Below are 15,786 nucleotides of genomic sequence, written 5' to 3'. Positions count from 1 at the left end.
TTTTATCAATATTCATCATACATCTTCTTTACTTTTGTGCTGATAGGTATCTTTTTGAGAATTCAGAGGAAATCCTAATTTTGAAAAGTATAAAACTAATCAGAGATGCAGGATAAAATCACTAGGTTATATGTAAATAATTTAATAAACATGGATTTAATCATTCAAAAATACTCATCAGTTCAGTTCAGTCGCTCAGTCATGTCCGATTCTTTGCAACCCCATGAATCATAGCACGCCAGGCCTCCCTGTCCATCACCAACTCCCGGAGTTCACTCAGACTCACGTCCATCGAGTCCACTTATTGATGCCATAAGTGCTATGTAATGACATTTACATTTCAAAAATATTTTAGTAATAGTAATTTATGGTGACTAGTTTACAACATATAAATTTTGCAGTTTAACAAATAAGAAATTAACTTGAAACAGAAGTAGGCTCACAGACACAGAAAACAAACTTATGGTTACCAAAGGGGAATGCATAGGAGGAGAGAAATTAGGAGCTTGGGATTAACATATACACAATACTGTATACAAAACAGATAAACAACAAGGACCTACTGTATGGCACAAGGCACTAGACTCACTACTCTGTAATAATCTATAATGGAATAGAACCTGAAAAAGAATATATATGTATATAGACACACAAATACATGTATCTATGTATCCTTAATCACTTTGTTGTACACTTAAAACTAACACAATATTGTAAATCAACTATACTTCAATAAAAATATTTAAAAATACTAAACAAACAAAAAAATAAATTTAGCTGGATTCCAGATAGGCAAAAGAAAATAGATCGATAATAATGAATATTCATTTTAAAATGAATAATATCATTTTCTTATTAAGTAATATAGTTTCTCCATCCCCTGGAGGGGTTTAAGGAGATATAATTCACATTGAACATTGTATTAGTTTAAGGTGTATAACATAATGATTTAATACATGACTGTAATTTTAGTTAACATCCATCACCTCACATAGTTAGTTCTTTTTTTCTTGTGATGAGAACTTTTAAAAAGCTACTCTCTTAGCAACATTCAAATATACAATACAGCATAACATAGTTTTGAACCTAAATTACTCAGAAGGTGCATTTCTATTGATTAAGTTCTTTGAACTCATTGTAAAAGTAGCTGAATCAATGATTTGCATGTGTGCTTAGTCGTTCAGTCATGTCCAAGTCTTTGTGATCCCATGGACTGTAGCTTGCCAGGCTCCTCGATTTATGCGATTCTCCAGGCAAAAATACTGGAGTGGGTAGCCATTTCCTTCTCCAGGGGATCTTCCTGACCCCGGGATTGAACATGGGTCTCCTGCATTGCAGGCAGATTCTCTCCCACCTGAACAACCAGAGAAGCCCGAATCAATGATTTACCACAATTCACTATGATAAATTATCTGTTGAAGGTAGAACGACCAAGGCCAAGACTGTGTATTGTATTTCCCTTCCACTTTAAGGAAAGTTCCATTAGAAATGACAGCAACATTTTGCCTTTATAGAACATGAGTCTTCAAAATGTTTCAATATTACATGAAATACAAAGAAGTATATCACAAAATTTAACATATCAATTGTAGGACATGGATTAAGACATTTGTTACAATGTAAGTAACATGGAAACTTATATTACTATATGTAAAATAGATAGGAATTTGCTGTTATGACTCAGGGAACTCAAACTGGGGCTCTGTAGCAACATAGAGGGGTGGGATGGGGAGGGAGGTGGGAGGAAGATTCAACAGGGAGGGGACATATGTATATCTATGGCTGATTCATGTTGATGTTTGGCAGAAAGCAACAATTCTGTAAAGCAATTATCCTTCAATTAAAAGACAAATTAATTGAAAAAAAGAGACATTTGACTTTGCAGGCAAGACACTGAATCACACCCAGAGAGTCATATCTTTACTTGGCAGAAATATTTTTTTCTTTTAAAAAATGTTTATGCTTTATTTTAAAAATGCTTGCCACAGAATATTTACATTTGAATTTTTATACAATTAAATTTCTATTAAGTCCTAAGATCTTCTATTATGAAAAGTTTGGAGTGAATGTGAATAGAATCCACCAAAACTACTATTTTTTTTTTCACTGTGGTGCTTTGGTTTACAGCTAAGACATTTTCCTTATCATTAACAGATTTATTGCACTAGCAGGAAAGTGCTAGCCCCTTCAAGTTCCGTCAACTTGTATTCTTTTTCCTCCTTAGTGCAGTCATAGGCCAAATTCCCATTCCCCATCATCTCTGTTTCCATTACCTTTAAAGGGAATATTGCATTCTGACAAAATCTATCAGTGCTGAAGGAGACATAATTCAGCCACGGGGTATACAGACATTCCCTGGTTTGTGATGGATCGATTGAAGATTTTTTGACTATATGATGGCGCAAAGATAGTACACATTTAGTAGACACCATACCTCAAATTCTGAATTTTGATAGTTTCCAGAGCTAAGGATATGCAGTACAAAAGGCTGGGCAGGGCAGGGGAGAGTAGGGAGCTGCAGCTCTCAGTCAGCTACTAGATGACAAGAGTAGATAACTGAGACACTTATAACCGTTCTGTATCCACACGGCCATTCTGTTTTTCACTTTCACGGCCAGTATACAATAAATTACATGAGATACTCAACACTTAATTTAAAAACAGGCTTTGTGTTAGGTGATTTTGCCAACTGTATGCTAACCTAAGTGTTCTGAGCATGTTTAAGGCAGGCTAGGCTAAGCTATACTGATAGGTAGTTTAGGTGTATTAAATGCATTTTTGACCTAGATATTTTCAATTTATGATTTCAATTTATCAGGACCACTATTGTAAATTGAAGAAAATCTGTAAAGATCACCTTCTACTTTGTTTTCTATATTTTCTTTTTTCCCTGCTATCTTTAGACTAATCCCCAGAATCAAAAATTTCTTGGCTGAATCTGAATAATTCCCCTCTTAACAAATTATTTTCATAGAAAAGCATGTGTAAAGTGCCTCACAGACATTTCTCTCTACAAAGCTGCTCCTTGACTTTAAACACCAGCTAATCATCTGTTTGACAGAAGCAGTCAGAACTAACCCAATGCCACCTTCCTGCCTCTCACTCCACAGTGATTGCTTGGATCTCACTTCCTAGAACTGTTTATTATGCTTCGCTTTACATCTTTGAATATATTTGCATGTCTTCTCTTGTTATGTCTTCCTCATTAAATTAGAAATGTCTCAATATTAGACAATATTTTCCAATCAGGGATGGACTATTGTTTGCCTGCAGAGCTATGAATTTAAATGTAGTGAGGAGTGAAAGTCGCTCAGTTCTGTCTGACTCTTTGCGATACCATGGACTATAGCCCACCAGGTTCCTCTGTCCATGGGATTCTCCAGGTAAGAATACTGGAGTAAGTTGCAATGCCCTTCTCCGGGGGATCTTCCTGACCCAGGGATTGAACCGGGGTCTCCTGCATTGCGGGCAGATCCTTTCAAATCCCTTCCTTCCAATTCTCAGAATCTGATTCTAGTTCAGGAACTCATTCTCTCTCTTGGTTACTATAATCATCATCTAATGATTTACCTGGCCTCTGGTCTCTGACCTGTGCCAATTCACCATTGATTTCCTTCCTAGTCCTCTTTCTAAGCACAGTTCTAATGGTGTTAGTGGCCAAGCTGAAAGGCCTTTGATGGTCCCACACTGCTTACAAGCGCTTCCCAGGTGGTGCTAGGGGTAAAGAACTTGCTTCCCAATGCAGGAGATGTAAGAGACGCGGATTTGATTCCTGGGTCAGGAAGATTCCCTGGAGGAAGGCATGGCAACCCACACCAGTATTCTTACCAGGAGAATCCCATGGACAGAAGAGTCTGGTGGGCTTCAGCCCCATAGTGTCACAAACAGTCGGACACGACTGAAGCAACTTAGCATGTATGTACTGCTTGCAAAATAAAATCCCCAGCCTTTACAATCTGGTCCTATCTTCCCTTTCTAACCCCATTCCAGTCACTTACCATTCCTACTCTGTATTCTATGAGCTATTAACTGTTTACCAAATATGTCTTTGCATATTTCCACCTGTCTTTATTCATTTTCTCTTTTCCAAAGATGGGCTTCTCCAACTATTCATATCTCACTTTTCAATTATGATCTAGCTTAATAGGATCACCTCAACAACTTCTTTGCTGTTCCTAGTCAACGTGTTTCTTCTCCTTTCCAGAACATGTTGTTTATGACTCAGTTTTAGCACTTACCATCTGCTCTATACTCCAGAGGGGGATCTATCTCTGTCTCCTATTTATCTTGTGAGCAACTTGAGGGCACAGATGATGGTTTATTCATCTTTCTATGGTCACAGCCTGGCAAGTGGAGTGGGAGGAGGAGAATCATTCTCCCTGGGAAAGAAGAAAATACAATATTTCTAATGACATAAAAGAGGGGAATTTCCCAGCCTGTTTCTTGGAAGAAGTTCAAAATTTTAAATTTAGACATTCACTGTACCTGAAATAACTTTCTGGAACTAGAGTTCAGAGCCCTTCTTATAAAAACCTCTCTTTCTAGAAGTCAAATTTGTAACTTGTGGGACATGAAAGTTGTTTCTAAACCAGCCTTATCAAACTCAGAAATCTACCCCCTGAGTTCAGCTGCCAATTACATATCCTCTGTGCAACCCTGCTAGCTATTAGAATTTATCAAAAGGAAATTCTATAGGTAGGTTAAGAATAACTGTGATCTGGTAACTTAGACAAAAATATTTGTTAAATTCAAAACCAAACGGAGACCAGTCTTAATTCCTTGGGCAGACGAAACCAACTTAGTCACTTCTTTGGAAATAATAAGCAAAATTTGAACTGCTTCTCAAGGCTGATATGAGGTAACCGCTGAAAATTCTATTATAACAAATCACTATGAAGAAGAAAAAAATCACTACCTTCTCACCATATAAGCTGCTTTATAACAATATACCCCGATGCCTCACTCAGTATCTTGGTTTGAGTGATCCTAGTTGACAAACTGTCTCTTTGGTGTGTGCACAATACCCATTTACTAATTACTACTTCAGCGATTTATTGGTTTTACTTCGTCTATTTCTGAGCTTTTGACAATCAATGACACCCTACTGTCCTGGGATCTATATCTTTACTCTCGTCACCACCAGTCAACTGGCACGTGGCTTTAAGGACAGCTCCGTAATTACTTGTAATTCCTTGAGTGCGTGGCAGTTACTCCGCTTTCGTTCACCAATCACCATTTGATTCTGTGCCAGCAGGACGTCCGGATGCTTGGCCACTGGCACCGCCGAACCTGGCACCAGGATCGTGGCCTTTTCCAGTCAACGCCGGACCGAGAGAAGCCGGCAACCCCAGCTAGCAGGGAGCGAGGGCTGAAGTTGAAGAGGGGCGCTCAAAGTCCGGCCCGCCAAGCGCCGCGACGCCTGGTGGGTATTAATAAGGAGAACCTCCAGGCCGCCGCTCTGCAGAGCCTAAGCGCCCTCACGCCACCCGGGTGCGCTCGAGGCTGACCCGCGCCGCCGGGCCCCCTTCTCGAGAGGCCGTGGGGGCGGGGCCCGGCGGGGCGCGCGCCGGCGCGTGGAGGCCGGGGCGGTGGCGGAGCGCGCGCGGCGAGGGAGGGGCGAGCGGTGCGGGGGCGCGCGGCGGCCGCTGCGGCCTGTGGCGCCGTCACCCGGCAGAACCCAGCTGTTGGCGGGAGGCGCCGCTCGCCTTGCAGTTGCTGCTGCTGTAGGCGCGCCGAGACGGATCCGGGCTGCGCCGGGGGCCGGCCCACCCTCGCGCCGCCGTCCTTAGTCCCGCGGGCCGCGCGGTTCCGTTATCATGTCGGTGGGGCACTGGCTGGCCCAGCTGATGAACAGTTTGCAGGACCCGCAGAAAGTGGCCCGTTTCCAGCAGCTGTGCGGGGTGGAAGCACTGGCGAGCTGCACAGCCGCGGCCGCCGCCGACCCGAGGGAGGATGAGAAAGCGGAGGCGCACCTCGCCGGAGAATCCCGGCGCAGAGAGCGGCAGCCGGGGCAGTCCGGAGGCCCTCCGCCGCCCGGGAGCGACCGCAATCAGTGCCCGGCCAAGCTGGGCGACGGCGGCGCCCCCAACGGCGTGCGGAACGGGCGGGCGACCGAGGTGGGCCCAGCCTCGCCGCGGCGCGCGGGGCTTCTGCGCCGCAACTCGCTGACGGGCGAGGAGGGCCAGTTGGCCCACGTGAGTAACTGGCCTCTCCACTACCTGTTCTGCTTCGGCACGGAGCTGGGCAACGAACTCTTTTACATACTGTTCTTCCCCTTCTGGATCTGGAACCTGGACGCCTTGGTGGGCCGGAGGCTCGTGGTCATCTGGGTGCTGGTCATGTACCTGGGCCAGTGCACCAAGGACATCATCCGCTGGCCGCGGCCCGCTTCGCCACCCGTGGTCAAGTTGGAGGTTTTCTACAACTCTGAGTACAGCATGCCCTCCACCCATGCCATGTCCGGTACCGCCATCCCCATCTCCATGATCCTCCTCACCTATGGCCGCTGGCAGGTAAGGGTCCCTGTCCTCGCCCCGCACAGCCTCCGAGCCCTCGTTGCTCTCCGCAGTCGTTTGATTTTGGCCATTCCCTTCCCAGACTTCTCTTTCCACAGGTTTTCACAGTACCCGCTAAACAGGCCCTTTCTACCTTAAATAATAATAATGAAACGGTAGGGAAAACCTAAGACTTAGCCATCAAACTCTATTTTAATAGTAATGCTTTTCTTGGAACCTAAAGGAAATACCGTTCGTGGAGTAATACATTATCATCGGGCTTTAGTTGAGTTGACAAAAGGTTTTTAATTCTTGTGATGCACAGACTATCATTATGATTAAGTATACTGTGCTTATAATTAATCGTTGGGTGACTAAGATTCACCCGTTTTATACGGTGCCTTTCCCCAGACTGATTTCTGTTTCAGGCGTAGGTAAAGTCATTGACTTTTTCTGGTGACAGTGTTTGTAAAATAAACATGGTCATTCAGGCAATGAAGTAATGAATTTTAAACGAAAGCCACCCTTAGTGGAAGTTAATGGAGCACCGTCTGACTGCTCTTTTTAAGGGGTGTGGTTGCTAATTTGCTGATAGAGACAATTTAATTAGCTTTTGGATCACTGATCTGTACTGTCAGTTGTTGAGCTACAGTATGTTGAATTAGCTTTGCAAATGCTTGGTTTTAGTTGGTCTTAAAAGTAGGGATCTTGGTCAGACCAGCGGGCTTGTAAAAATGGTAAATATGACAGACTGACAGCCCGGGATGAGTGAGTTTTTAAACAGGAAAACTTTTATATTTTGCGTACTACTTCTGGCCTCCCATTTTTCGGTTTTTCGTGGTCTGTAAATGCAGATTTAAAAGCTAGATCTTTTTTATATAGAAGCAAAATTTGTTTTTAGACTGATGTCTGTTTTATCTGGTCACTTTAAAATTCTTATTGAAGTTCAGTTGGTGTACAATGTTGTGTTAGTTATCTGTCTTTTAAATTATAATGAAGTTTGTTCATTCTGCAGACCAGTCCCTTAATTTTAGAATAAAGTTAATAACTATGAAGAATCTAAGGAATCAGACTTCTTGATTTTTTTCCCCCCCATTACAGCACAAAAGTATCTTCTGAGAAATACACATCCTGTGTAAACTCTGTTACGGTAAAGTTACCTATCTCAGACTTAATTTCAGTATAGATAAACCCTTGTTCTCATAGACACTTCTGGGCAGTGCATCTCTTACAGACCGTGGAAAACGTGTAATGTGTGTAGTAAGAATGCAGAATTATGAGGGAAGAGTGCCATGAATGTTTTTTCATTTTCCCTATGCAACCTAAGGAGTTACACAGTAATGTTCAGATTGTAAAGTAATGCTGCTTGTTTTGCATAATAGGTAAATATCTCAAATGCACTTAATCTAAATACTTCAGAGTTTAAGATTGTCATTGAGTTATGACCTTTACTGGCTAGCTAATGATGTTTCTCTTATTTTTATGAGATTTTCAGGATTCCGTAATGATAGAGCCTTTTTAAACTCCTCATTGAGTAGCTATGTTGCAAGCAATTAATTTTTAGCAGTCCAAGTAAGAGTAGTTTTTTTTCTGTTCATTCATTGAGAGCACATGCTAACAGGAAGTCTGAAAACAGTACCACAGGATGCATCTATCAGTATTTTAACACTTTAGGGTTATTTGAATTACCAGAGTATGCTTACAGTATAGTTTTTCAACAACCTAGTATATTTAATTCAAAGTTTGAGGGCTTTATATATCATACAGTTTTAGAATTAGAGCTAGTCAGGACTTCAAACGTCTCCTGGTCTCAAACTGTCACTTTACAGATGTTGAAACTGACCAGTTACAGTAGAATTAATCTTGTAAAAGTTGTTTATTATTTTACATGTCCATTACAGGTTTGAATAAACTTCCAAAATTTGAGTAATTATTTGTCTTTGATTAGTTGTTTTGAAAAAAAGACTCCCTTACATGAAAATTCTGTATTTATAAATGGTTGTAATAATTCAGTACAAAAAATGTAACCGACCTTTTAAATTTTTTACTTTTTGTTTTAAAACCTTGTTATGATTTGAAAACAAAAGTACCTTGCTTTGCTTTAAGGTGTTTTGGTCCTCTTCACTGCCAATTAGTATTGTAATACTTAAGGAGGCTTTTATTTCCAGAGTGAGTAATGAAAAAATGTATGTATGGCGAAGTGGGATAGGAATTAAACAGTGAAAGCCTAGTGTTATTCTAAGTAATAGCAGTTTTGGCTCACAATCGCCGTCTGCTTGTGCTCCTGCTGCTTGTTCAGGACAGGTGTGTTTGTCTCTAAATGCCTAGGATGCTGAAACTTCTCTGGACACTTGAGTTATCTCCCTTTCGTAGGACATCTGCTTTACTCCTCCCTTCATGCCACTTCCTGTTGCTGCTTGAAACCTGGTCATGGTTCACTTACATGAAACCTTTTAAATGAAACCTTCGTGTTTCATTATTCATGTGTTCTTAAAATAACAGTAAGCCAGAAAAATTATTAGGGGCTTGCATCAACTGCAGTTCCTATACTTTACCCCCAGAGATTCTGATCCATTAGATAAGTAATGGGTATTGCGTTTTATTGAAATTCCCTAAATATTTTTGAGGAAAAAAAAAAATGTACGTTCTTAAGTCCCATCCAGTAAAATTAGTATATTTGATCCTTAGGCTATATTTTATATTTCTCCAACATTGCTGTTCTTTTGCAGTTCTTTTGAAGGTATGTTAATAATACAAAAAGGGAAATTGAAACAGTATGGCTCCAAACAATTATTTGATATTCTGGAAGAATTTTTTCCAGTAATGCAGGATAAAAAGTGTTATGGCATTTCTCTAGGTATTAAATAGCTTGATCATATTATTTGTTGGAGTTTTTTGTAGCTGAATTGAGAAAAAGTAAGAAATAAGGAACATTAGATCTTAAAAACATAGTCTTTTGAAGAATAATATAAAAAGTAAAGCACTCCTTTTATATTTATTTCTGCATGTTCTTTCCAGAAATAAAAAGTCTTAATTTTTAAATAATATGGCATATAATGAGTTCAAATTTTATACTTGACTTAATAACATTAAACCATTTTTAGGTGAATTTCATTTTAAAAAAATTAGTGACATCACATGCTTTATAGCCTAACCCATTCCCAACTAGTCCATATGCTTTCACTACTTTTAAAATTATTATTAAAATAAGTTATATTATCTTTATTAATATTTATTAAGGCCTTACTATGGGTCAGACACTGTTTGAAATGTTTATTACCTTGTATAGTCTGCTCTTAAAACATGCCAGTGTTCAGTCTTACTGGTAATATAAGCTTACAAATTATGAAACTGAGATAGGGGAAGAATAACTTACTCAAAGTTATATAGCTAGTGAGTCACAGGCTGACTGTAAACTTATAGACAGACTCCAGAGCTTACAGAGAAAACTCTTCACATCATGCTTTGTCAATTTTAAATTGACTTTGCAGTAATAAAGTTTTTGAAATAGGTATGTGTCCTTACGATACAAAAGGACAATACAGCTTTGATATGCCTTGAGATACAATACATGTACAATAGTCATAAATATTTCTTTTAAACATAAGTTGTTGACTGAAACTAAATGCTGATTTAATTACCCTTTCTTTTTTCTATTTTCCTAATATGAATTTAAAAAATTAAGCATAATGAAGGCTTTAGGGAAAAAACATAAGATATTTATCATAATATCATTTATTGTAGATAATAAAGGAAAGTATTTATGAGATCATGAAATGATAAAAGGCAAAGAAGTAAGAGTTAGAAGAGTTAGAAAAGTAGGTCACAAATGACAAAGACCAGAAAAGGCTTTAGGAGCCACAGGGAACTGATCATTATAGTAATTCTGGGAAGAAATACAGTTTATTAAAAAATGAAATTGGCTTGCTACTTTATTTCTTTTTACCTAGCCGATACTTGTGTTTGAAATGCACATTTTTCTGATTTTATACATGCTTATTAATAAATCTCAATTTTAAATTTATTTATTTGAATGGATAATAGATTGTTGAAAATCCAGTGTTTACATGACAAATGTGAAGAGAAGAGTGGGGCTTCCCCCGTGGCTCAGCAGTAAAGAATTCATCTGCGATGCAGGAGACTCGGGTTGCGACACAGAAGACTTGGATTCGATCCCTGTGTCGGAAGATCCCCTGGAGGCGGGCCTGGCAACCCAGTTCCGTATTCTTGCCTGGAGAATTCCGTGGACCGAGGAGCCTGATGGACTTACACAGTCTATGGGGTCGAAGAAAGTTGGACACGACTTTAAGCTACTGAGCACATACAGTTTTTCTTTTTGTTGTCACAGCTAGGAGGCTCTCTTTTCCGGAAGGATTCATTGTTAGAAATTTCTTATTTAATCTTCTGGAGATAATCTTTACTTTGGTAGTGGTATGTTTATATAGTTTGTTCTTCCTACAGATGGCAACGTACTATACTGTTCTGGACCTTGCTTTTTTCACTTAGAAATATATTGTGAAGGTTTTCCTCTTCTTTTACCCAGCAGTTAATGAATACTAATTTTGTGCTTGTGATTGTTTCAAATGCCTTATGTGACTTTCAGTCCCCAGAAAATCCCATGAGTATTGTCACTGGTTTTTAGAAGAAACTGAGGCAGAGGAAGTTAAGTAACTTGCCCAGAATGACTCTACAGGTACCTAACAGAGCCTGGATTTCAGATTCAGGCAGTCTGCCTCTGAAGTGACCCCATGCTGCTGTGTTATACTGTATCTCTGAATTAGCATTTTCCGTTGAGAGAGCGATCTGATTTTTGCACATGTGCGTGATGTCCCAGTATGTTAACAGCATAATTTATTCAGAACTTGACTATTCCATTACTGCCAATTCAAAGACATTCTCTATTCTTTTCCTACTAGATTGTTGGTATTTTACTAATTTTTAAAAATTATACGTCTTTGGTTTTCTTTTGTTTTTTTTTTTTCCAAGTCCTTGCTCTACCTTCAAATAATGTTATACCAGTTCAGATACAGCAATAGCATGCTTTATTTTCCCCTTTTCCCTCCTTTGTATTGTTGTCATACATTTTACATCTATGTTATAGTACTCAGAGTACATTGGTATTATTTTTGTATAGTGTTCCAGGATTATTTCTGGAAACAGTTTTCCCTCCCCTCTTCCCTAACATCCTCCCCTTCTGGAACTTGTCTCGCATATGTGAGATTTGTTAAGCACTGGTCCCTTGTAGCTCACTAGTGCTTTGATGATGGCGATGATGATGGCTGCAGTGCTTTTGCTCTCTGCTTCATTTTGGATAGTTTCTATTGCTACGACTTCAAATTCACTGGTTTTCTGCAGTGTCTAATTTTCTGGTAAACATCATGTAGAATGGGGTATGATTTTAGATACTGTATACTTTTATATCTGGAAGTTCCTATTGGATCTTTGGTCTAGGGTACAATGAATTACTCGCCAGTTTACTCCTTGTAGGCTCGCTGGAGTGAATCAGGAATAACCATAGTCTAGAGCTAAGTTAGCCTGCCTGACTGACAGTGATAACCTTCTGAAGACTACCCAGTTCCCTCAGCTCTCTGCCTGATGGGAAAGCGGTTGCAGGCCTGTGTAAGCTCTGGGAATTGCATGGTTGTCTACTACTTTCCAGTAGCTTTCCCCCAGCCTGGTGGACTTGCCCCTGTGTGCACAAGGTGGTTCACAGCCAGCCGTTTGCAGAGACCCCCTCACCTCCACGGAGTTCTTGCTTCATGCAGAGTCCTGTTTCCAGTACGCTCTTGAAAATTATTGTTGCTTTGGTCCCTGGGAACTTCTGTTTCTCCCTCCGTAGCTCAGAAAGACTGTTGACTTTGTTTTGGTTCCTCTTCTCATGCAACAGCCTGGAAACTCCCTCTAGCAACAAGCCAGGGCAATCAGAGGGCTCTTTGCATTTGTTTTCCCTTTTCATATGAATCACAGTCCTGTGCTATTTGTTTCCAGTATCTGAAAACAGTTCTTTCATATAATTTGTCTAGGTTTTTGGTTATTTTCAGTGCAACAGCTTTTCCTACAACAGCTAATTGTTTATGGGCAGAAACAGATATCTTTTTACCTCTACTGTTTTGTGGTGTTTTTTTTTATTGTATATAAAATACAACAGCTTCAGTTCAGTTCAGTTCAGTCGCTCAGTCGTGTCCGACTCTTTGCGACCCCATGAACCGCAGCACGCCAGGCCTCCCTGTCCATCACCAACTCCCAGAGTCCACCCAAACTCATGTCCGTTGAGTCGGTGATGCTATCCAACCATCTCATCCTCTGTTGTCCCCTTCTCCTCCTGCTCTCAATCTTTCCCAGCATCAGGGTCTTTTCAAATGAGTCAGCTCTTCGCATGAGGTGGCCAAAGTATTGGACTTTCAGCTTCAACATCAGTCCTTCCAATGAACACCCGTGACTGATCTCCTTCAGAATGGACTGGTTGGATCTCCTTGCAGTCCAAGGGACTCACTCTCAAGAGTCTTCTCCAACACAACAGCTTACTGAGATGTAATTCATGTACCATACAATTCACCCATTTAAAATATACAAGTCAGTGGCTTTCAGTATATTCATAGTATTGTGCAACCATCACTACAGACAACTTTGGGACATTTTCATCATCCCCCAAAGAAACCCCATCCCCATGGTCATTGCTCCCTATTTCCCCCCAATCTCTCGGCACCTCTAGACAATCACTAATCTACTCCATAGATTTGCCTACTGTTGTCATCTTGTATAAATAGTATGTAGTCTGTTGTGAATAGCTTTTTTCACATGGCGTAATGTATTAAGATTCATCCATTTTGTAGCATGTATTGGTACTTCAATTCATTTTTATTGCTGAGTAATATGCCAGTGGTAAAGAATCCACCTGCCAGTGTAGGAGACACAGGAGAACTGAGTTTAATCCCTTGGTCAGGAAGATCCCCTGGAGGAGGAAATAGCAGCCCACTCCAGTATACTTGCCTGGAAAACTCCATGGACAGAGGAGCCTGGCGGGTGCACTCCATGGGGGTCACAAAGAGTTAGACATGTCTTAACTGAGCACGCATGCATGCAGGCCAATGGATGAATATACTGCTGTTTTATGTGTCTTTTCATCTGCTCAGGGACATTCGAGTTCACTTTTTGTGCTGTGGTGTGTGCTTAGTTGCTCAGGCATGTCCGACTCTTTGTGATCCTGTGGACTGTAATCTGCCAGACTTCCCTGTCCATGGGGATTCTCCAGGCAAGAATACTGGAGTGCGTTGCCATGCCCTCATCCAGGGGATCTTCCCAACCCAGGGGTCTAACCCAGGTCTCCCGCACTGCAGGTGGATTCTTTACCAGCTGAGCCACCAGGGAAGCCCAAGAACACTGGAGTGGGTAGCCTATCCCTTCTCCTGGGGAACTTCTGACCCAGAGATGGAAGCGGGATCTCCTGCATTGCAGGTGGTATTCTTTACTTGCTGAGTTACCAGGGAAGGTTGCCTTCATTAGTCTACCAGTGGAAAGTACCATGAAGGAAAACATGCTAATTTAATTACTTTTTTGATTATTTGTTTTTCTTTTTAGTATAGAAAATACAGTTTATAATGTGCTATTGAATGAAGAGGATTTTATATTTCTATGTAACTTGAATTGCTTTGTATGAAAAAGTATATATTACTTTTAAAAGCTTAAGCTTCAGAATCCTTACCTAATAATATTTGTTCTAAAACAAGTATTGGAAATTCCTTTTCCTGAGTTTTGTTAGTTAAGTTACTCATTCATGTCTCTTTGCGAGCCCGTGCACTGCAGCAGGCCAGGCTTCCCTGTCCATCCGTCACCAACTCCCGAAACTTGCTCAAACTCATGTCCATCGAGTCGGTGATGCCATCCAACCATCTCATTCTCTGTCATCCACTTCTCCTCCTGCCTTCAATCTTTCCCAGCATCAGGGTCTTTTCCAATGAGTCAGTTCTTCACATAAGGTGGCCAAACTATTGGAGCTTCATTTTCAGCATCAGTCCTTCCAATGAATATTCAGGACTGATTTCCTTTTGGATGGACTGGTTTGATCTCCTTGCAGTCCAGGGGACTCTCAAGAGTCTTCTCCAACATCACAGTTCAAAAGCATCAATTCTTCAGCGCTCAGCTTTCTGTATAGTCCAACTCTCACTTCCATACAATTCTTCAGTGCTCAGCTTTCTGTATAGTCCAACTCTCACTTCCATACATGCTGCTGCTGCTGCTAAGTCGCTTCAGTCGTGTCCGACTCTGTGTGACCCCATAGACGGCAGCCCACCAGGCTCCCCCGTCCCTAGGATTCTCCAGGCAAGAACACTGGAATGGATTGCCATTTCCTTCTCCAGTGAATGAAAGTGAAAAGTGAAAGTGAAGTTGCTCAGTCATGTCTGACTCTTAGCAACCCCATGGACTGCAGCCCCAGGCTCCTCCGTCCATGGGATTTTCCAGGCAAGAGTACTGGAGTGGGGCATCCATACATGACTACTGGAAAAACCATAGCTTTGACTAGATGGACTTTTGTTGGCAAAGTAATGTCTCTGCTTTTTAATATGCTGTCTAGGTTGGTCATAGCTTTTCTTCCAAGTAAGAAGTGTCTTTTAATTTCATGGCTGCAGTCACCATCTGCAGTGATTTTGGAGCACAAGAAAATAAAGTCTGTCACTGTTTCCCCATCTGTTTGCCATGGTTGATGGGACCAGATGCCATAATCTTCATTTTTTGAATGTTGAGTTTTAAGCTCCCTTTTTCACTCTCCTCTTTCAGTTTCATCAAGAGGCTCTTTAGTTCTTCTTTGCTTTCTGCCATAAGGCTGGTGTCATCTGCGTATCTGAGGTTATTGATATTTCTCCCAGCAGTCTTGATTCCAGCTTGTGCTTCATCCAGCCTGCTATTTCATATGATATACTCTGCATATTAGTTAAGTAAGCAGGGTGACAATATACAACCTTGACTTACTCCTTTTCCTGTTTGGAACCAGTAAACCTGAGTTTACTCAACAGGATTTTCAGATTTCGGTTTATCATGGTGAATTCCAGAGATGCTCTTATTAGAAATAATGTTTGACATAGCCCAGGTTTGGGGACATAACTGAGTGATACCATGGCTTTTGACCCCAGGTTATCTTGAATGAGATACTGTAAGTGGCTAAAGCCTTATGTTTACTTCATTCAGCAAGTATTTATTGACTGCCTTATCATATGTAGACACTAGACAATAGTGAAAATAAATACTATTATTTTAAGTACATATAAGTATTTGTAGTATATATGTATATATCGAA

The 15,786-nt window shown here is 40.7% G+C and overlaps 1 protein-coding gene across 1 annotated transcript in view; it reads left to right on the top strand.

Moving 5' to 3' along the window:
* Positions 1-5,641: 5,641 nt before the first annotated feature.
* Positions 5,642-15,786, top strand: part of SGPP1 (sphingosine-1-phosphate phosphatase 1) — a 31,882-nt gene continuing 21,737 nt past the window's right edge. The window contains exon 1 of the mRNA XM_055538300.1: positions 5,642-6,512. Within this exon, the coding sequence (XP_055394275.1) occupies positions 5,817-6,512 (696 nt within the window). The 5' untranslated portion in view covers positions 5,642-5,816. The remainder of the gene's footprint in view (positions 6,513-15,786) is intronic.

The sequence above is a fragment of the Bubalus kerabau genome, chromosome 10, assembly GCF_029407905.1.
Source record: "Bubalus kerabau isolate K-KA32 ecotype Philippines breed swamp buffalo chromosome 10, PCC_UOA_SB_1v2, whole genome shotgun sequence".
Taxonomy (NCBI): Eukaryota; Metazoa; Chordata; class Mammalia; order Artiodactyla; family Bovidae; genus Bubalus; species Bubalus kerabau.
This window is presented reverse-complemented; position numbering and strand designations above follow the sequence as displayed.